The sequence below is a fragment of the Monodelphis domestica genome, chromosome 3 (assembly GCF_027887165.1).
Source record: "Monodelphis domestica isolate mMonDom1 chromosome 3, mMonDom1.pri, whole genome shotgun sequence".
In the NCBI taxonomy this organism is placed as follows: Eukaryota; Metazoa; Chordata; class Mammalia; order Didelphimorphia; family Didelphidae; genus Monodelphis; species Monodelphis domestica.
The window spans coordinates 21,160,776-21,184,519 of NC_077229.1; the positions used below are offsets into that span (position 1 = coordinate 21,160,776).

A 23,744-nucleotide genomic window follows, 5' to 3' on the forward strand; every position below is an offset into this window, starting at 1 on the left:
GGAACCCCCTGGGACAGAAGGTCTCTAGAGTTTCTTTCCAGCTCTAAAGCCAACAAAGTCATAATCCTGTGAGCAGTTGAATGCTAAGATGCTTCTAAAGCCCAGATCCTATGCTTCCATCCACTCTTCCTTGGGTGATCATCATAATAACTCTGTGAAGGAGCCATGAGGTTGTTATCTAATAGATGAGAAAATCGGGTTCTGGAGTTCGAGACCTGGACAAGGCAGAGCTGAGACCCCAGCCTGGGCCTTCTGACTCCTCCTTCCCATCCAATCCAGTCTAATCATCTCAGACTACTTCAGCAGTCTCTTTTCATGGTTCTCCCTATCTCTGGACCTTCTCCAATCCATCCTCCCAGTGGTTGCTACACTATTTCAAAAGCCCAAATCTGGCCATATTGTTCCTCAGTAACTTTGTTACTGAGTAACAAGGTAAATTTTGTTTCCAGAAGAAAACACAAACTCCCCTGGGAAGCTTTCAAAGCTCTTGTTGGTGGCTCTAGGTTTATTATATAACAACAATCGACTTTCATTATGCGGGGGATATGGATAAGAAACAATACTTGAAGAGAAAATTCAATACAAATTATATACAAAGTAATCTCTGGGGCAAGGGCACCAGCAACTGGAGACATCAAGATAAACTTTTTGGTAACAGTTGGGACTTAAAGGAAGCCAGAAATTCTTTTTAAACCCTCACCTTCCACTGTGTATTGGTTTCAAGGCAGAAGAGTGGTAAGGGCTAGGCAATGGGGTTAAGTGACTTGCCCAGGGTCACACAGCTGGGAAGTTTCTGAGGCCAGATATGAACTCAAGACCTCCTGTGTCTGGGCCTGGCTCTCAATCCACTGAGCCAGCCATCTGCTCCCTGAAGCTGGAAATTCTAAGAGGCAAACATGAGGAGGAAAGCATTCCAGGTGTGGGCAACAGCTGGTACAAAAGCATGTCAAAAGGGCTGACATATTTTAGGTTTGCAAAGGGATTTATGTACATGAACTCGTTTAAGTTTTATAATGACCCTTCAAGGCCAGTGGTATTATTTTTTAATTCATTTTTGAGCTCTTCCAAGAGTTCTTTTGGGACTTAACACCCTTTCCCACTTTCCTTTAAGCCTCCACATGTTTCCATTTTGGCATTTTTATCTGCTTCTGAATTTGTATTTTGATCTTCCTTGTAACTAAAGTGTTGGGTTTTTTAGATCAGATTTTTTCTTTGGAGACATCTTAACAGTATGAAGTTAGTTTTGAGAAGAATATAGCTTAGTTTAGTCAGAGAGTGTGTTGTGGGGTTTTAGTGAGGGTTAAGCAGTTCAGAGTAGCTTGAAGAAACCAAAGACTTTGCTGTGAGGCAAACAGAGGAAAGTGGGTGGATATTTAGTTTCTCTTTCCTCAGACTCATATCTGTCATAAATAGTTTTTTATATAATTATTTAGTCTCCAAGCAATTCTATATTAGCCTAGTGAAGGGGAGTCACTCCAGGCTTTCCTTCAAGAAGGAGAGCTGACAGATACTTTGTACCCATTAAACAAAGTATCCTAACACAGCATCCTCCTCAATAACATCGTTTAGAATCCTAATACTTCAGAGGGGAGGTCCAACACCAAACTGGGGTGTGTGTGTGTGTGTGTGTGTGTGTGTGTGTGTGTGTGTGTGTGTGCTTCTTTGCAGGTCTTTGCAGAAGTGAACCAGGACCTGCAGAGGTTTGGGGCCCGAGTGTCAGGTGAGATCCTCTCCTTGGGGCAGGAATGTGAAGCGATGCCTCCCAGACTTCAGCACTTCGATGGATGGGGGCAGCGGGTGGACCACATCCTCACCTGTTCAGCTTGGAAGAAACTAAAGAGGATTTCTGCTGAGGAGGGATTGATTGCCATAGGCTATGAGAGGAAATACTCCAACTGGAGGTAAGAGTTTCGGTGGAAATTCAGGGGCCATTCCAGGAGGCTCATAGTCAGAGGAAGAAGGGGCTGGGTTTGAAGCCAGGACCTGGGGGCTGGTTCTACCTTTGAGTCACTCCATGATCTTGGGCCCTCGGACTCCCTTCCCTTCTCTGAGTCATGCCATTATAGAGCTAGAGCTGGAAGGGGCCTTGGAGGCCATCTGGTCCAACCTCTTGATTTGGTGTGAAGAGCCAGCTCCCAAATATTTAGTATGACTTGGTCACTCAAAGAATAAGGGGTCTTCCTTGTTCTCATTTGTAGTTAGGAGGTAATAATACTTGCAGGAGTTGGGTATGAGTGGCATAGTGGAGGGAAGACTGGCCTTGGAGGGGAATCTGAGTTCTCTTTCTGCCTCTGGCATACTCTAGCTGTGTGACTCTAGCCAAACAAGAGACCTCAGATACCACCTCTGATGATGACAGCCTATGTATGCTTTGGCAAGGCACTTGATCTCTCTTGGCCTTAGTTTCCTCATCTATAAAATGATGTGGTTGGAAAAATATTCTAAAATAATTAATTAAATAAACATTTCAATTAAAAGATCTCAAAAATAGATAAAATGAGGTGGTTTCATGAGATGGCTTTTGAGCTTTCTTGAAGCTGCAGGTCTAGGATCCTATAGGGTGCAGACAAGTTGCTGCTGTGTGTTGGTGGAAAAAGTTCCCATGCTAGGATTCCCCTACTTCAGTGAAAGCACTGGTCTAGGCAAAACCAGAATACCTGCCCAACTATTCCCCAAAGCAATAATGCAGGGAAAGAGACTTGTAGCCAAGAAGTATCTTGACTCCCTTTTCCTTCCTTCCTCTGGAGGGGCCCCACCTGCTACTGGAGCCACTATGCCCCATACCTGTAAACATGGCTGTCAGCTGAGCCTATGTGCTGATCCATAAAGAAATAATTAGCCAAAGTGAATGGCCCATAATACAGTCTTTCTGTATTCCATTCCCAGGGGGTTCCTGCTGAGTTATTAGACAGGTAGAGACATAAAATGTTGGCCTTCATGTGGTACTGTCTGCTTCCTCAAACCAAAGGCTGCTGGTATAAGGGGAGGAGTGCTCAGCTCCAAATCCTGCCTCCTTTCTGGGTGTCCTTGAGCAAGTCCCTTATCTTCCCTTGGCCTTAGTTTCCCCCTCTGCAGAATAAGGTGACTAAACTAGGTAGTCTCTAAGATCTCTTCTAGCTCTAGTCAATCAGTAAAGAAGCACTTATTAAGTACCTACTGTGTGCCAGGCCCTGAGCTAAGTGCTGGGGATTCAAAGAACCAGCCCCTGCCTCAAAGAGCTCTCAGTCCAATGGGAGAGACAACCTGCAGGTGACTAAGGACAAACTAGTTATAGACAGGATTAATTGGAGAAAAGACACTGAGACCAGGCACTAGCACTCCCTGGCATCCTATTGCACTCAACTCAATTAAGGACCTACTAAGTGCAAGTGACTGGGGATCCAAAGCAAGAATAGTTCCTGTTCTCAAGGAACTGACATTCTAATGGGGGTGGGGGGTGGGGAGAGACACAACCCATACTTGGTCGAGTAAATACCTATTACATACGAATCATTGTCAAGAGGGCAGAACATTGGGGAATGAAAGGTCTCACTTGGGAGATGACACCTGTGAACCTTAAAGATTCTCAGACCCTACTTCATAAGGTTGGATTGTGAACCTTAAAAATTCCCCATTGGGACTATTCCCCATTTGGGCAGTGAAGGTACTTGATCAGGAATGTGAGAACTCTACTCCACCCCTACTTAAGCATACTTTAGGGGAAGATAAAGTTGTAAACTCTTTGCTGAACAATGAAAAGTACTTAAACCCATACTTATAGTAAGACAAAAAGTTCTTAAGCTGTGCCTATTTTTAGAACTAATACAAAGGGGTGCTAAGTACCTATAAAGGTCAGGCAACTTGTGAACTTACAAGGAGCAAAGAGGTGAGAACTTACTCAGAGATTCTAGTCTACTCAGGTGTGAATTACTCAAAGGAATAGTCTACTCAGGTGTGAACTAAGAATGGTCCGTCCTTTGGAAAACATCTACTGTGATTGGTAAATGTGAGAACTTAGGGGAGGTGACATAGGAGAAAATGCCCTTTATAAGGAGATGAAAATCTGAGAGCAGGAGACAGTCTCTTGAAGATAGTCTGAGGGAGGCTGACTTTGGCTGGAACTCCTTCTGAGGAGCCTCTGTCCCTCTGAATCCTTGCTTGGACATATCTTGTGGTGAGTGATAAAAGACTGACTGATCCCTCTCTTCCTAGGCTGGCTCAAGCTGGCCTAGGCTGGTATAGCCCTTTTCTCTTTCTCTCTCTCTTTCTTAATTCCTCATTTGTATTAATTAAAATCTCTATAAAACCCAGCTGACTTGGGTATATTTTAATAATTGGGAATATTTCCCTGGCGACCACCTTATATATTGATTTGAAACAAGACACTGTAGTGAAAACATATTTTCTGCGGTCATAACTTACTCATCCACTCTTTTATCTACTACAATTTAAGTCTTCCACTATTTTAATCACTACAGTTTATGACAACCAACTATTTTAACTTATTACACACCCCAGCTAGAGAGTACACAAGGCAGAGGGGTGGAGGGAGAGAAGTCCAGGTGATCACTCATGCCTCATGATCCTTAGCCAAGACAAGTTGTTTTGCTTCCCTCATCTCCCACCAGATGTAGTAGAAACAGTCCTCTGAGCTGCACACAGGAAACTGGTTTCCCCACCAGGGGAATGAGGGGGAGAAGGGGGCGGGGCCACCCTTTCTACCTTTTATTTCATTAAAGTGATTCCTGCCATGGTCAGTAGATCCAAGGGGTCTCCAGTTGACAGAGTCCTGAGAAATTACAGGTTGGGCTTCAAGCACAAAGATTGGCACATAGTAAGAACTTAATAAATGTTTTTTATTCATCCATCCTTTTATCCATCACCTATCCATTCACCCATCTATCCATCTATTTATCCATCCATCCACCAATCCATTTATCCATCTATTTGTCCATCCATCCAACCATTTGTTTGTTCATTTGATCTGAGCAGGCTCAGTGACAAAGCCTTTGTAAGTGATATCTCCCCCTCTGCCTCACCAAAGAAAGGGAAAGAGGGAGACAAGGAAGCTGCTTTTAAGTCATGCCAAAAAAGGAGACCACAGGAGGTCCAGGAAAGGACCTCCAGGCTGTCCACGGCCTCCCGCAGCCTGGTTTGCATTAACTCTGGTTTTTCTCTGTGTTCCTCAGCCGAGTGTACCAGGCAGCCAAGCTATTCATGTTCTGTCCCTCCTCTGGAATGTTCTCTTGCCCCCTGGCCATGACTGATGGTGCCACAAAGGTCCTAGAGGTGAGAACAGAGGGAACCACCAGCTGGTTTCATTCCCTTTACTTCCCCATGGCCATCTTCCTAATCAGAAGTGGAGTTGATGTAAGACCCCAACCCCATGCTTTGGAGAAGATCCCTGTGCAGACTGCTAAGGTCTCCATCCATGGGGTACAAGGAGACTATGGCTTCCCCAGCTTAGGGTTGGTTATTGGTGTGGTAGGCACAGAGGACATCAGAACAAAAGTGAAATCCTGCTCTCTAGGCACTGACATTCTTCTAAGGAGAAACAGCAAAATAACATGTGTAGACAAAATAATAGAAGGGAAAGTTGGGAGAAAGGAATCAGGAAATGGCTCCTATGGGAAGGGGCACTGGAGCCAAGGCCTGAAGGAAGGTGGAAGAGGATATGAAAGGAATGGGCAGATGTTCATGTCCAGGGAGCATAAATGAAATGGCCCCAGAAGCCCTTGATCCTCCTCAATAAGTACCTCTCCCTGAAGCACCTACTATGTGCCAGGCATTTTACCTAGTGCTGGGGAGAAAGACAAATGTCTTGGGTCCTTGCTGCCCAAGGTTCTCTTCCTTCCTTCTATTTCTTCCCTCATTTGCCTTCTTCTTCTCTACACCTTGCAGGTGATGAAAAGCTCAGGGCCACCAGGAGAAGCTTTCAGTCATCTGACCTCTCGAGACCCAAAGCTCTTCTGGACTTCTGGCCAGTGGATGACCGAACGCAAGGGAGGCTCTGATGTGGGTGAGTGGGGTCAGAGGTGGGGGACCTTGGGGGGCACTCAGGGCTCAATTGGTGGCAAGTCAAGCATCTCTCTCCTTAGCCCATGGCACTGAGACAGTTGCCTGCAAGCAGGATGATGGTACATACAAACTCTTTGGATTCAAGTGGTTCACCTCAGCGACAGATGCCGACATGACATTGGCCCTTGCCCGGATCATGGACGCTCAGGGCTCTGTGACCAAGGTAAGCATGCTGGAGAAGAGATAAGAGCATCCTGTCCCCTTGAAATTCCCTCCTCTTCATTTTCCAGGTCACTGGGGATTGACCCACACCCCAAGATCTCAGGTGGCTCATCTGGCTCCAGGATCTCCTTGGGAGAAGCCTCTTCTTCCCTGATCCCAGGCTCCCTTCAGCTCTCCTGACTTCTCTCATAGGCAGCATGGTATAATGGTTAGGGTGCTCAACTGACTTCAAATCTCACTTTACTAGCTGTGTAATCTCAGGCAAATCCCCCTAACCACTCTGGGATTATTTTATTTTAAAAAATGGTTGGAGTAGATGTCCTCTGAGGTCCTGTAGCTGTGGTGGTGAACCTATGGCACATGTGCCAAAGGTGGCATGCAGAGACCTCTCTGTGGACATGTATGCCATCCCTGGCAGAGTTAGTTGCTAGAAAGGCAGAGGGACTCTGGTGGATCTACTCCTTTCCTCCTCTCCACCATGCCTCCCCACCCCTCTGTACTTACTCCCTTTCCTGAGCAGAGCACTCAAGGCACTCCCATCTCTTATTCCCTCCCCTGTGTGGGACTAGGAACTGGGGGGGGGGGGAGGACTCCTCTCCTGACATCAGGTCTAAGCCTGGGGTAAAGCAGCCTAAAGGTCACCAAGGTTGCATCTCTGTGACCAAGCTGAGCACAGGCTGTGGGTCTGCATTTGAATCAGACTCAGCAAGGACACACATCCCATGTTGTAATAAGAAGCTGCCTCCCCCTCTAGCCTTCCCTTATATTCCTAAACCTACTAGTCTTCTCCAACAAATTGAAGCCTGGCAGCAGCCCCCTCCCTCAGCCCCCAGCATAGCTGGATGTAGCATTGAGTCACCATGGTGGAAGATGTGGCTTCCCCCCAGGCTTGAGTCAACTGGGAGCCCTGCCTCTGCCCCCAAACATAGGGGAGGCACTCAGTTTGGGGGGTACAATAGTCTGGGGGAGGGCCAGGCAAGGCACGTGGTCTCCAATGGGTTCTAAAAGATTTGCCATCATTGTCCTATGGCATATGATTCTGGGATTCTAATTTGTCTGTAAAGAAGTTGGTCGTTCTTGCTTGGAGAAGGCTCAGGGTGGAGACAGGATGACTTTGCTGCCAGGTGATGAAGGGCAAACCAGGGGGAAAGGAGGAAGGTAGCAAGAGGTCCATTTAGACTCAAGGCCAGGGCAAGTACTTCTGGACAATCAGAGATGCCCCAAAGTGGGATGGGCTGCTTGAGGAAGTAGTGAGCTGCCCATCACTGAGGGTCTCCAAGAAGAAGGTAGTAATATGGATTCCTTGTGTGGTAGAGCCTGGACTAGAGGGCCACCAGGATGCATGCCAACTTAGAGATTTTGTGCCATAGGGGACCCAAGGGCTGTCCCTCTTCTTCTTGAAGCTGAGAGATGAGCAGGGAGAACTGAATGGCCTCGAGGTACAACGTCTGAAGGAGAAGCTGGGTACTCACCAACTGCCCACCGCTGAACTGCTGCTGGATGGTGCCCGAGCACATCTGGTGAGGAGGTGGGAGAGGCCCTTTGCTGGGTGGGTTGGTGTTCCTTAGTCTCTGATAGAGCTTCTTGCTCCCAGAACCCTACCTGCTGGCAGGAAGCTCCCTTCCACCTCAATTCTAGAGCACTCACAGGATCCTAGAACCAGAACTGAAATTGGAAACCATCTAACAGAACAAACTCCCTCCCCCTCATTTTGGAGGAAACTGAGGCAGAGTGAGGGGAATCAGCTTGTCCAAGGTCACCCAGCTAAGTCAGTGACTGAGCTGAAATTTAAACCCAGGTATAGCTGACTCCAAATAACATCAACAATGCACAGGGCTGGGCCTCAAGTCAGGAAGACCCAAGTTAAAATGTGGCATCAGACCCATACTAGCTGTGTGACTTTGCTCAAGTCTTTTCATCTCAGCCTTCCTCTGTTTCTTCAACTGTAAGACACGGCTTATAATAGCACCCTTCTCTGGAGCTAGTTGTGAGTTTCAGGTGAGATAATAAGTGTAAAGTGCTTAGCACAGTACCTGGCACATAGTAGGTGCTTATAAATGTTAGGGATGATAATGATAATAATTATTATTATTAGGGGCATTTTATACTATTTTAATAATAGTGAAAATTATTATTATAGCTAGTATTCATATAGTACTTTGATAGCTATTATTATTATGTGCATCATTTATATGGTGGTTAATCATAGGAATTATTATTATTGTAGCTAGTATCTACATAGTACTTTAACCCCTATTAGAAGTAGTACCACTGTGGTGCTTTAATAATGAGCATAACTGGCATTTTGTAATGTTGTAAGGTTTGTAAGGCTTTTTACATGAGGAATTTCATTTGCCCCAAGATTCACTTCCTACCTGCTGACCTGATGGGTTCAGGGTTGTGGTTCGAGGGGTGACGAATTCAAGGTCCTGGCACCTTGTTCTCAGTAGCAACCCCAAGGGCCCCAACTACCATTTGCTCATGCCTTGTCTCCAGGTATCCCAGGAGGGCCGAGGGGTGGCCACCATCGCCAACATGCTGAATATCACCCGGATATACAATTCCATAAGTGCTGTGGGCTACATGAGGAGGTAAGATGGAAACCCCTTTAGGGCCACCCAAAGTAGAATGGTGAGACTAATGACACAGGACAAGGCACAGAGGGAGAGCCAAAGATTTTCAAAAGATCTCTGAGTCTTCCAGCTAGATGGAGACTTCAATGACTTCCAGCCCAACCCAGACCCAAACTTGAATCCCTTTTACACCATCCCCTAAACCTGAAAGGAGGAGGTAAAGGACCCACATGGACAAATATATTCAGACAAGCTCTTTTTGTGGTGGCAAAGAACTGGGAGATAAGGGGGTGCCCATCAACTGGGGAATGACCGAATAAGTTGTGGCACATGATTGCGATGGAATACGATTGTGCTATAAGTGGAAGTGGAATGGTTTCAGAAAAGCCTGGGAAGACTTACCTGAACTGCTGCAGAGTGAAGGCAGCAGAACCAGGAAGATAGTGTATGCAACAAGGACATGGAGAGACGACATCTCAGCTGAGGGGCCATCCAGCTTCTTCTTGTAGACAGACCCCCAGTGAGAGGGGCCTCACTCACCACTTATCAGGACAGCCCATTCCACTCTGGGATCATGAAGTCTAAATTGTCTCTCCACAATTAAAGGCCATAGAATCCATTGCTCCTAGTTCTAGTTCTGCCCTCCTGGACCAGACAGATGCCCCCATTCATACCTAAGTGACCCTTAGCACTCTAAAGTGTACAAGTCATGGAGCCTGTCAGAACCTTGAAGACAGCTCTTGTGGGTCCTCTGAGTCTTGTGTCTGCTCAACTTGCCCAGATCCTTCAACTGCTTCTTCTTCATCCTGGTTCCCTCCTCCAGATACTATCCAGCTTACCAGTGTCTTTCCTAAACTCTGTTGTCCAGACCTGAACCCAAGACTTTCCCAGCCTGTTTATCTTATTCCTGCTTGTTTATCTGAGTACACAGAACAGGGAGCTATAGGGGCAGTGGAGGACTGAGTCAAAGAACATAGTGGGCATGCAGATAGAGAATGGGGAGTGGATGGGAATCTCGCAGGAAAAAGGGAAGATTTTCAAGTCACTTCAGGGACCCCAAGCCCTGGGGCTGCTGGAGCCTTTTGCCCTAACTGATAGTAATAACACCTATTTTGACTCTCCTTTAATTTTTTTTTAATCCTTACCTTCCATCTTAGAATTGATACTCTGTGGTACCAAAGCAGAAGAATGATAGGCAATGGAGGTTAGGTGACTTGCCTAGGATCACATAGTTACAAAGTGCCTAAGACCCCTTTAAGGTTTAAAAAGCACACTCCTCCCAACATCCCTGTGAATAATGTAGGACTAAATAGCACAATTCCATTTAAGGAGTGGGGAAACTGAGGCATAGCTTTTTAAAAAATATTTTTATTGGGGGCAGCTGGGTGGTTGGTTCAGTGGATTGAGAGCCAAGCCTAGAGACAGGAGGTAGTAGGTTCAAATGTGGCCTCAGACACTTCCCAGTTGTGTGACCCTGGGCAAGTCACTTGACCCCCATTGCCTAGCCCTTACCACTCTTCTGCCTTGGAAACAATACATCGTATTGATTCTATGACAGAAAGTAAGAGTTTAAAAAATATTTTTTTATTTCCCTAATTACATGTAAAAACATTTTTAACATTAATTTTAAAAAATTTGGATTTCTAATTTCCTTCTCTCCTTTCCATCCCTCACTCCCTCTCTCCACTCTCCCCTCCTGGAGATGGTAAGCAATCTGATAAAAATTTTACATGTGCAATAATATAAAAAAATTTGCCATATTAGTCATTTTGTGAAAGAAATCTTAAATAAAAAAGAAGAAAAAAGTAAAGTATAGTATGTTTTTGCTCTGCATTTTTCATCATGAGTCTCTGGAGTTGTCTTGCTAAGAATAACGAGGTCTTTCACAGTTGTTCATTGTAAACCTCAAATTTCCTTAGACTTATAAACGTTGGAAATTTCACCATTGGGATATTTCATACTTGGAAAATTTCTTACTGATAGTCTATTGGAATGGGAACCCCATTGGCATGGGAGGTTCCTTCTCTTCCCTTCTTAAGATTACTTTAGGACAGAAACCCTTTGCTGAACAATGGAAAGGACTTTGACCTATGCTTAAGCATAGAACAGGAATTTCTTTGAGTCTTGATTGATTTTAGAATTGATACAATGGAGATACTTGGAATCAATCTCCACCCTATTCAGTCCTAATAGGATTGAGTAAGGGCTGCAGCCTAGATCAAAATTTAATTATTCCAATCTCTACCATACTCAAGTTAACAGGATTTAGAAAGGGCTGTAGCAAAGGAGTATAGATTTAATCATTTGAAAAATATGACCTTCAACAGACATGTGCAAAAGCCAGAAACCTCTGGGCGGTCCTGGGTTAAGCTAGAGCCTCCATTGACAGGGAAATTGATGAAGAGTGATTGGTAGATGTGAGGACTGAGGGGAGGCAACTTGGATGGTGTCCTTAAAGATAGGAGGGTCTGGAGACTAGAGGAGGTGGTGGAGTTTTTGGTCGGTGTGGTTCCTGGGCTCTGAGGAAGCTTGCTCTGAAGGAAGCTGAAGGTGGGGGCCTCTGAGACTGTTTCTCCATTTTGGTCAAGTGAGTAATAGGGACTGATCTCCTTTCTTTGCCCCAGCTATCTAAGGGCTTGGGCCTTTTGGCCCAGCCTAAACAGAAGGGGTATTTAAGCCCTATTCCCTTCTCTCCCTTTCTCTCTCTCTCTATCTCTAATTCCTTTCTTGCTCCTATTGTAATTAAACTCCAAAAAAGGCTGACGGCTGACTTGAGTTTTTCATTTAGGAATTACATAGCTGATTCCTTGGCGACCTTAAATTAATATATATCAGTCTTTTAAAGTGATTCCCTTGTAACATTGTGGCTGACCACACGGGAGTCTAAAGAATCCTCTCAATAAAACTTTTGAAATTCCTTGCCTTTTTACTATACCGTCTCACCACTTAGTCCTTTTTCTTTTTAACAAAAAACTTGGCTTAAAGACACAGCTGCTAGAACACGTGAGTATAAAAAACTTTTTCTCTTTTCTCCTTAAGTTAAATTGGAATCAGCAGTTTTTTTTTTCTTTTTCTTCCCTTTAATCTTAAGGGACAGCTGGGTAGCTCAGCGGATTGAGAGCCAGGCCTAGAGACAGAAGGTCCTGGGTTCAAATTGGACCTCAGATACTTCCCAGCTGTGTCACTCTGATAGACAGAAAACAGCTGTTTTAAATCTCAGCAACAGGACTCTAAAGTCCTGGCTGGAAGAGCTGTTTCTAAATATCCTTTCCCTTAAGGAACAACTTCCTGGATTAAAAAAAAAAAACCCTGTGGAAAGTTTGTTGCTTTGCCCTGCTCCCCACGTGTTTTGTGAAATTACAAAATATACATATAAAAATGAGTACTACATTCTTTGACAATTATATGGCAGCTGAAGAAGTAGGGGCATTGAGGAATGAAGGATACCTCCAAATTTTTATATTAATAGGTACTGTCATTTTTGTACTCCTCAATACTATATTTAGAGATGAAAAAATAAAAAATATTGAGGATAAAATAAAACAAAATGAGGATAAAATAAAACAAAATGAGGATAAAATAAAACAAAATGAGGATAAAATAGAAAATATTGAGGATAAAATAGAAAATGTTGAGGATAAAATAGAAAAAAATGAGGATAAAATAGAAAATATTGAGGATAAAATAGAAAAAATTGAGGATACAATAGAAAAAATTGAGGATAAAATAGGAAATATTGAGAATAAAATAGAAAAACTTGAGGATAAAATAGGAAATATTGAGGATAAAATGGGAGATATGGAAGATAAAATAGGAAAAATTGAGGATAAAATGCAAGCCCAATTAGAAGATCTAAAATGTTTCTTACAGGATCAATGGGCAAACACCCACTCTACCAGAAACAGACCTGTTTCTGAACCTTTGAATGAGGAAATTTCCTTCCCTGAAATAGAGATGGAAAACACCTTCCCTATAGCCCAGTTAACAGACTGCTTCTCTCGTGTAGTGCAAATCTTGTCTGAATTTAATCCCCAAAACCCTTCCCCTGCAATCCCAGCTTCTCATGTTCCTTCTCCTACAGAAAACCAAATTCCAATGCAAGGGAGATCTTGTCCTCCTAGAGAAACCTGTCCTTGTCAAACTGACCCACAGGTGCAAAATTCAACTAGAGGCCTGTTTCCTCTAAGAGAAGTACCTGAAATAGGACGAAATGGGGATGTGGTGACTTTAAGACATAGGATACCGTTTACTCCCCAAGAAATAAATGAATTTACACGAAATATCCCCACATATGAACAAGATCCTTTTCTAGTAACAAAAAAGATGGGAGACATATTTTTTCAGTATAATCCGTCTTACAAGGACGTTGAGAGCTTACTACAGGCTTTTTTAAGTGAACGTGAAAAAAATAAAATAATTGCTCATGTCAACAAAACCCGGGGGCGTAATGCAGCACATTGGCCATCTCAGGATCCCGAATGGGACTATAATAATCCTGAGGACTATCTACAACTATACCGTTGTAGAGAGGCCATCCTCACGGCCATGAAGGAATGTGCGGACAGTACAGATAAGTGGATGGAACTGGAAAAAATTAAGCAAAAGGAAAACGAAACACCCTCCAGATTTATGGACAGAATTATCGAGTTTGGGGACAGATACTTAGATTGGGACTTAAATAAAGAGAATAGTTTAAGACAAGTTAGAAGAATCTTTGTAAACAATTCTTGCAAAGTAATTAAAAATTATTTTAAAACACAATGCCCAAGATGGTCAGATATGGACCTTGAAGAATTGCGAAAAACAGCTATATATGTTTTTAAGGGAAACGAAGAAAAGGAGAAAGAGAATAATGATGACATGGAGGAAATGAAGAAAAAAATGAGATGTGTAATAGATAGGATAACTAAATTAGAAAGTGGGCATGATAATGAACCAACGACAATTGCCCCTCTCCAGAAATCCAATTATCAATCCATTACTTGCCACTTCTGTGAGAAGAAGGGCCACAAAATGATGGAATGTAGAACCTTTCTTAAGATGTTTGGAAGGAATACACAGTTTAATAATAGTTTTAGAAATAATAACTATAGAAATTATGATAATGGTTATAGAAACCAGAATTCTAGAAATTATAATAATGACTATGGAAAAAACTATAATGAATATAGAAATAAGAACTTTAGAAACCAGAATTATAGAAATAGGAATTGGGAATTTAATGACAATGCTCAAATTGAAGAAAATTTTAATGATAATACTCAACAATATATGAGAAATGGCGCTCGTCCAAAAATTACTCGAAGTACTAATGACCCTCAGAGAGGTGCCCTTCAGGGGGGTTCCCAAGGAATATCCCAAACACAATGATGGTGCCCGGGGGGGGCTGGGGCACAGGAATCAGAGGATACAACCTTTGATTTCCCAGACCCTGATGTCCTACTACCCGTTGTCCCTATCCACTGCCCTCCCCATACTAATGAACCCCATGTTACCTTAAAAGTGGGTAACACCTATTATGATTGTCTATTAGACACCGGAGCTTCCTGGTCTGTATTAAAGAGAACACCTGATTTACAATGTTATTCTATTGGCTCAGAGAATGTAATGGGAGTATCAGGAATAACCCAAAGAGTTAAAAGACTTCCTCCTAGAATGGTGTCTGTAGGACCCCTAGAGGTACAACACTCCTTCCTTTTGATGCCTGACTCCCCTTTAAATTTGCTGGGGAGGGACCTTCTATGCAAACTCAGAGCCACAATAACCTGCTCCCCAGATGGCTCATTATCATTAGAAGTACCAGAGGAATCTTTAAATTTACTCCCTGTACTTCTCTCGGAAAACCAGGAGGCAAAAGAACCTTCCATTTTTGAAATACCTAAAGATATACCGGAGTCTCTTTGGGCCACATCTTCTTCTGATGTAGGCTTACTTAAATCTGCTGTTCCTGTGCAGATAAAAACTAAATCTAGCCCACCTCCTTCTATCCCTCAGTATCCCCTCTCAAAGGAGGCAATTGAGGGTATTACACCAGTTATTAACTCATTAATAGAACAGGGAATAATAATCCCTTGCAAATCTGAATACAACACGCCCATCCTGCCAATTAAAAAACCAAAAAAAGGACCCGATGGCAAGCACATCTATAGATTCGTACAGGATCTAAGGGCAGTGAATAATCACGTTATAAAGAGACACTCTGTAGTTTCTAACATACATACTATTATTTCATCTATTCCTAGCACAGCTACATACTTTACAGTAGTAGACTTGTGTTCAGCTTTCTTTTCCATACCAATACATGAAAACTCCAGGCATATTTTTGCTTTCACCTGGAAGGGCTCACAATATACCTGGTGTCGGCTGCCACAGGGTTATGTCGAAAGTCCGAGCTTATTTGAGCAAATTTTGAGCCAAGACACAGACAATATAACATTTAAAAATAGCAAATTAATCAAATATGTAGATGATCTACTCTTGGCTTCAACAGATGCAAAAACATGTCAAGAAGATAGCAAACACCTTCTTTTGGAATTGCACAAAAGAGGACATAAAATCTCTAAGGATAAAGTTCAATGGTGTCTCCAAAAAGTAGAATATTTGGGATTCATCTTGACTGCGGGTGCTCGTTATATTTCTCCAAAACGAATTGAGAACATTCAAAAATTGAGTGCTCCTACCACTAAGAAACAGCTGAGAGCAATTTTAGGAGCAACAGGGTTTTGTAGACAATGGATTCCTTGCTATGGGGAAATCACTAAACCCCTTATAGCATTAACAAAGGATTCGGTTCCTGAACCCCTCAAATTAGAGCCTGAACACTTGTCAGCTCTAACAGATCTGAAAAAGGCTATCATGTCTGCCCCTGCTCTAGGCATCCCAGATTACAACAAGCCATTTACTTTATATGTGCATGAGCGAAGAGGAGTAGCCTCTGGTGTGTTAACTCAGACTTTGGGACCTTCTCAGCGCCCAATTGCTTATTATTCTGCCCAACTAGACCCAGTAGCAGCAGGAGCACCACCATGCCTTAGAGGAGTAGCTGCTACAGCCTTACTAGTAACAAAAACCGTTGATTTAGTATTGGGATGTCCATTAACAATAATGTGCCCACATGAGATTGAAGCATTATTGGTAAAACATAGAACACAGGCATTCTCGGATCAGAGAATTACAAGGTATGAAATAACCTTATTAAATAGTGAAAATATTACCTTGAAACGCTGTTCAACTCTTAACCCTGCCACCTTGCTTCCAGATTTACCTACTTCAGGAGAACCACTACATAACTGTGAAACATTAGTGTCCATGGCAGAAAAGCCTCGAGATAATCTCTTGGACACTCCCTTAGACAATGCAGATCTGATTTTATTTACCGATGGTTCCTCTTTTATGAGGGATGGCATACGTTACACTGGAGCTGCCGTAGTCTCAGAATTTGCCACTGAATGGTCCGCTTCACTACCTTCTAACATTAGCGCTCAAGGAGCAGAACTCATAGCTCTAAAACAAGCTTGTATAATTGCCAAGGATAAAAAGGCAACAATTTATACGGATTCTAGATATGCTTTCGGCATTTGTCACTCAGTCGGGATGCTATGGCTCCAAAGAGGATTTTTAACCTCAGCTGGAAAATCCATAGCTAATGCAGAAATTATTAATGAAGTTCTTTCTGCTCTCAAACTGCCTAAAGCCCTAGCTGTAGTTCATTGCTCTGCCCATACAGGTGGCTCTGACCCTGTCTCTAGAGGAAATGACCGAGCAGATGCCGCTGCAAAACTAGCAGCCATAGAAGGACCTGGATTAATTTTAACATTAACAACCACTGATAATTTAAATTTATCACTCTCCTATAATGAAAAGGAAGTGGAAAAATGGAAACAAAAATTTAAAGCAAAACAAATTAATGGAGTATGGGTGTCATCTGAAGGAAAACCCCTGCTCCCTAGAAGTTTCTATAACCAAATTTGCCAATCTATTCATAAAAATGGTCATTTTGGCACCCAGGGCATCGTGGACTCTGTCAAGAGAGTATGGATAGCCCCTGGTATAACTACTGTAGCCTCTAAAGTATGTTCAGCCTGTCCTATTTGCCAGGCATATAACCAACATGCATATCGTGGAAAAGCCTTTGGGGGACGTCCTCTGGCTTACACACCTTTTGAACATCTACAGATAGATTTCATAACAATGCCAAAGGCTGGACGTTATAAATTTTGTCTAGTAATTGTAGATCAACTAACCAGATGGCCGGAAGCATTTCCTACGACCCGAGCCACAGCAGATTTTGTTGCAAAGATACTTTTAAAAGAAATTATTCCTCGTTTTGGCCTACCAGCACGTATTGACTCCGATAGAGGGAGTCATTTTACCGATTCTGTCTTAAATCAAATATATTCTTGCTTGGGGATAACTCCAAAATTCCATGTTCCATATCACCCCCAGAGCTCAGGCCAAGTGGAGAGGATGAATAAAGAACTTAAGACTATGATTGGCAAATTATGCACTGAGACCCATTTAAAATGGCCTGAAATTCTCCCTCTGGCCCTATTTTATCTTAGAAGCAGTCCTAGAGGAGACTTACATATTTCACCATTTGAGATGCTTTTTGGACATCCGCCTATACAGGCTAAGCCTTTCTCCCCGGCTTATACATCGCTATTAGGGGGAGATATTACTATTGCTTCCTATATACAGGAGTTACAGCACAAACTACGTGAACTTCATGAATCCGGAGCTGCAGTACAAGCTGGACCATTAGACTTTTCTCTGCATGACCTGAACCCAGGAGATAAAGTTTATATCAAGAATTTCAAGCGAACTGGAGCAACTGAACCTTCATGGGAAGGACCATTCCAAATATTATTAACTACTCCAACATCTATAAAAATTGGAGAAAGAGACTCTTGGATTCACTGCTCACATGTGAAGAAAGCATCTTCTGCTGAGACTGATTAACTCTATCTTATCATATGAATTGTGACTCTATCTTATCATAAGAATTGGAGATAATAATCCATAGACAAATGGATGCTGTTTTTTTTTTCTTTCAAGAATATATTGAATTACTGATTTTTTTCTTATTTTTTCTTATTTCTTTTCTTTTATTTTTTATCAGAATATTTGATTTTTTTCTCATTTTTTGTACTGAAGGTACACATAATTAATATTAATATTTTTTCCCTGCAGTAATACAAGTTAATATATATACTCTTGCTATAATATCAATATATGCCTAAAAGCTTTAAACTATGGGAACCTGCCATTTATTGATAAAATATTATAGGACTGTGATTAATGTTTGTGTCTGATTCCAGGAAAAGGGATAAAAACAAGGAGCACAGACTAAACCTGAATAGTGCCAATAGAGCACACATGAAATATTAAAGTGAGACTCAAGGTTGCGACGCTTAACTTATGTTTAAGTCGTAGGACTTCCTTGTATCTACACTCTTTTTGAAGTACTCAAACAAGTACAAAGCTTGACTATCATGCTGGCTCCCTATATCTCTGAAGGAAAAAAATCAGACAAGGGAATGACATTTCCCCATCAAAATAGAATTCTAATTCTTTTCTTCTTATATTATGGCAACTTCCTGTAGTCTTGGCTACACATGGCTAAGTGAAATATTACTGCATTCTGTCCTACATACTAGTGGGATAGAAATTACTTTAAACTGGACCTATACAAGGTCTATTTTGAAATTTTCTTATGTTTTTGATTATTTTTCTATTCTTTTGATAATTGACACATACACCCCCATAACTGAACATTGCATTCTGAGCTAAACTTGATATTTTTTTTTAAATACTTACTTCAGGGGGGATTGTATTTTAATTTAAAATCTAAGAATTTTTGAATTTTTTTTGTTTGAGATTTTATTTTTATAAAAATCCAAGACTTTTGTTTAAGATTTTACTGTTATAAAAAATTTCAAAGATTTTTATTTTGTTTGAGAAAAGATCTTCAAGAAAGAAGCTTGAAACTTTTATATCCAGAGAATGAACTGTTGCAGAAAGATGCCAAAAACCTACACTTCATCAAGAAGATCAAGAATGAACCTTGGATGTGATTGATTGGACTGAACTTTTGATTGAACATTTATTGTAACATTTATGCCAAAAGGGACTGCCCCTAATTTGGCTTTCTGTCAATGCGCCTAGCAAACATTGGTTTTGCTTTCTTTTCTTTTCTATTTCCTCTCTCACTATTCTAATTTCTCCTAGAAAATTGAATATTGTGTATATCTTTAGATAGAAGTGAATTTAGAACTACAAAATGATTATGTTAAATGATCAATGGGGAGACTAGTCTCCCAATGATCATCAGGGGGGATTGTAAACCTCAAATTTCCTTAGACTTATAAATGTTGGAAATTTCACCATTGGGATATTTCATACTTGGAAAATTTCTTACTGATAGTCTATTGGAATGGGAACCCCATTGGCATGGGAGGTTTTTTCTCTTCCCTTCTTAAGATTACTTTAGGACAGAAACCCTTTGCTGAACAATGAAAAGGACTTTGACCTATGCTTAAGCATAGAACAGGAATTTCTTTGAGTCTTGATTGATTTTAGAATTGATACAATGGAGATACTCCACCCTATTCAGTCCTAATAGGATTGAGTAAGGGCTGCAGCCTAGATCAAAATTTAATTATTCCAATCTCTACCATACTCAAGTTAACAGGATTTAGAAAGGGCTGTAACAAAGGAGTAAAGATTTAATCATTTGAAAAATATGACCTTCAACAGACATGTGCAAAAGCCAGAAACCTCTGGGCGATCCTGGGTTAAGCGAGAGCCTCCATTGACAGGGAAATTGATGAAGAGTGATTGGTAGATGTGAGGACTGAGGGGAGGCAACTTGGATGGTGTCCTTAAAGATAGGAGGGTCTGGAGACTAGAGGAGGTGGTGGAGTTTTTGGTCGGTGTGGTTCCTGGGCTCGGAGGAAGCTTGCTCTGAAGGAAGCTGAAGGTGGGGGCCTCTGAGACTGTTTCTCCATTTTGGACACGTGAGTAATAGGGACTGATCTCTTTTCTTTGCCCCAGCTATCTAAGGGCTTGGGCCTTTTGGCCCAGCCTAAACAGAAGGGGTATTTAAGCCCTATTCCCTTCTCCCCCTTTTTTTTTCTCTCTATCTCTAATTCCTTTCTTACTCCTATTGTAATTAAACTCCAAAAAAGGCTGACGGCTGACTTGAGTTTTTCATTTAGGAATTACATAGCTGATTCCTTGGCAACCTTAAATTAATATATATCAGTCTTTTAAAGTGATTCCCTTGTTACATCATCAAAAAAACATTGCTGTCACTGTACACTGTTCTGATTCTACTCATTTCATTTTTCATCAGTTCATATAAGTCTTTCCAGATTTTTCCAAAAATCATCCTGCTTGTCATTTCTTTTAGCACAATAGTATTCCATCACAACCATATACCACAATTAGTTCAGCCATTCTCTAATTGATCAATAACCTCTCAATTGCCAATTCTACAACAGAGCTGTTATAAATATTTGTGTATAAATGGGTCCTCCTCCCCCCTCCCCCCTTTTAAAAAGTCTCTTGGATATAGTGTATTTCTGAGTCAATGAGTGTGCAATGTTTTAGAGACCTTTGGGAAAAGCTCCAAATTGCTCTCCCGAATGTCTGGATCAGATCATAACTCCACCAACAGTGTATCGTGCATTGGTGTCCCAATTTTTCCACATCCCCTCCAACATTTATGATTTTCCTTTTCTGTTATATTACCTAATCTTATAGGTGAGAGTCAGAGTTGTTTCCATTTCTCTAATCAAGAGTGATTTTTTTTGTATGTCTATAGATGTCTTTAATTTCTTCATCTGAAAACTGCCTATTCATATCCTGTAGCCATTTGTCAATTGGAGAATAACTTTTACCCTTACAAATTTGGCTTAGATACCGGAGATATTTCCTGTAAAATTTCCCCCAGCTTTCTACTTTCCTTCTAATCTTGGTTGCATTGGGGTTTTTCTCTCACATTGTTTTATTTTATTTTTTTAGAATTTTTTTTTCATAATTAGATGATTCATGTTGTCCCCCACCTCTCTTCCCTCCCCACTCCTGGAGCTGACAAGCGATTCCACTGGTTTAAACATGTTTTATTGCTCAAAACCTATTTCCATATTATTCATATTTGTAATATAATAATCTTTTAAGAACTACAACCCCAAATCCTATATCCATGTAAACAAGTAATAAATCATATGTTTTCTTCTGTGTTTCCGCTCCCACGGTTCTTTCTCTAGATGTGGATAGTGTTCTTTCTCATAAGTCCCTCAGGGTTGTCCTAGATCATTGCATTTTTAGTAGCAGTCAATGACCTTTAATCATCCCACAATGTTACAGTTTCTGTGTATAATGTTCTCCTGGTTCTGCTCATTTCCACATCAGTTCATGGAGATCTTTCCAGTTCATATAGAAATCAAGCAGTTCATCATTCCTTATAGCATAATAGTATTCCATCCCCATCAGATACCACAATTTGTTTAGTCATCCCCAATCAAGGGACATCCCTTATTCCAATTTTTTGCCACCACAAAAAGCTCAGCTATAAATATTTTTGTACAAATATATTTTATCTCCAGTAGCAGAATAGCTGGATCAAAGGGAATGCAATCTTTTAAAGACCTTTGGGCATAATTCCAAATTGCCTTCTAGAATGGTTGAATCAATTCACTCCACCACCAATTTTGCCACATCTCCTCCAATATTTATTATTTTCCACCACCAATTTTGCCACATCTCCTCCAATATTTATTATTTTCCTTTACTGTCACATTGCCCAATCTGCTAGATATGAGGTGGTAGGTACCTCAGAGTTGTTTTGATTTGCATTTCTCTAATCAGAAAGGATTTAGAACACTTTTCATGTAATTATTGATCGTTTTTTATTTCTTCATCTGAAAACTGCCTATTTGTAGACCTTGAGCATTTGTCGATGGCTTGATTTCTTGTAAATTTGACTTAGTTTCTCTTATATTTGGGAAATCAGATCTTAGACAGAATTTTGTCATAAAATTTTCCCCCAGTTTATTGCTTCCCTTCTAATTTTGGTTGCATTGGCTTTGTTTGTACAAAAAAATTTTAATTTAATGTAAACATAATTATCCATTTTATGCCTATAATGCTCTCTATTATTTGGCCATAAATTCTTCCCTTAAGATATATCTTACAGTTAAACTATTCTGTGCTGCCCTAATTTGCTTAAAGTGTTACAAATAATGTTTAAATCTACTCATGTTGATCTTATTTTAGTATACAGTATTAGATCTTGGTTTATCCTTGGTCTCTGCCATATCATTTTCTAGTTTTCTCATCAGTTTTGTCAAATAGTGAGTGCTTGTCCCAAAATCTTAGATATTTTGATTTATCAAACACTAGATTACTATGGTCATGTATTAATGTGTATTGTGTACCTATTCTATTCCACAGGTCCACCATTTTATTTAGCTAGTACCAGATTGGTTTGATGATTACTGTTTTGTAATATAGCTTGAGATCTGGTAATGTTAAGCCACCTAACTTCACATTTTTTTTCATTAATTCCCTTGATGTACTTAACCTTTTGTTCTTCATGATAAATTTTGTTGTTGTTGTTGTTGTTTTCTCTAACCCTATAAAGTAATTTTTGGGCAGTTCAATTGATATGGCATTGAATAAGTAGATTAATTTGGGCAAAATTGTCATTTTTATTACATTTGCTTGGCCTACCCATGAGCAAATAATGTTTTTCTAATTGTTTAGATCTAATTTTATTTGTATGAAAAGTGTTTTGTAATGGAGACCATTTTGTTCCCAGGTTTTTCTTGGCAAGTGAACTCCCAAGTATTTTATATTTTGTACAACTAACTTAAATGGAATTTGTTTTCTATTTTTTGCTACTGGGATTTGTTGGTAATATAAAGAAATGTTAATGATTGTTGTGGGTTTATTTTATGTCCTGCAAATTTCCTAAAGGAAAAGTTAGTTATTTTAGTTATTTCAACTAATTTTTAGTTGGATTCTCTCAGTATATCATCATATTATCTGGAAAAAGTGATAATTTTGTTTCTTCGTTGATATCCTAATTTTTTTCCTTCTCTTATTGCTATAGCTAACATTTCTAGTATTGAATAATAGTGGTGATAATGGGAATCCTTACTTCACCACTGGTATTACTGGGAAGGCTTCTATATTGTCTCCATTACAGATAATGCTTGTTAATGATTTTAGATAAATACTATTTATCATTTTAAGGAAAGCTCCATTTGTTCCTAGGCTCTTTAATGTTTTTAATAGGACTAAGTGTCAAAAACCTTTCTGCATCTTTTGAAATAATCATATACATTTAGTTGGTTTTGTTATTGATGTGGTCAATTATACTGATAGTTTCCCTAATATTAAACCAGCTCTACATTCCACATATATATATATATATATATATATATATATATATATATATATATATATATATAGGTCCCACCTAGTCATACTGAATAATCCTTGAAATAATCTTCTTGCTCTATATTATTTAAAATTTTTTGCATTGGTATTCATACAGGAAATAGGTCTATAGTTTTCTTTCACTGCTTTTGATCTTCCTGTTAGGTATCAGCACCATATTTGTGTCATAAAAGAAATTTGGTAGGGCTCCTTCTTTGTCTATTTTCCTAAATAGATGGTGTAGTATTGGATTTAATTGTTCTTTAAATGTTTGGTAGAATTCACTTCTCAATCCATCTAGCCCTCAGGATTTTTCTTTAGGGAATTCATTGATGGGCTACTCAATTTCTTTTTTTGAGATGGGGTTGTTCAAGTATTCAATATTTTCTTCTATTTATCTGGGCAATTTACATATTTTAAATATTCATCCACTTAGGTTTTCAATTTATTGGAATGTAATTGGGTAAAATATATCCTAGTAATTGCTTTAATTTTCTCTTTATGGGT

General features: G+C 40.4%; 1 protein-coding gene across 2 annotated transcripts in view; it reads left to right on the top strand.

Annotated features, from left to right (window-relative positions):
- Nucleotides 1-991: 991 nt before the first annotated feature.
- LOC100030876 (acyl-CoA dehydrogenase family member 11-like) overlaps nt 992-23,744 on the top strand; it is a 50,953-nt gene continuing 28,200 nt past the window's right edge. Inside the window, exons 1-6 of one of the 2 annotated variants that reach the window (XM_056821527.1) lie at nt 992-1,901; nt 5,169-5,268; nt 5,881-5,998; nt 6,078-6,220; nt 7,623-7,739; nt 8,716-8,810. In XM_056821527.1, coding sequence (XP_056677505.1) covers nt 1,756-1,901; nt 5,169-5,268; nt 5,881-5,998; nt 6,078-6,220; nt 7,623-7,739; nt 8,716-8,810 — 719 coding nt within the window. In that variant the 5' untranslated portion in view covers nt 992-1,755. Of the gene's footprint in view, nt 1,902-5,168; nt 5,269-5,880; nt 5,999-6,077; nt 6,221-7,589; nt 7,740-8,715; nt 8,811-23,744 lie in introns of both variants that reach the window. The other variant, XM_056821526.1, reaches the window with a different exon arrangement.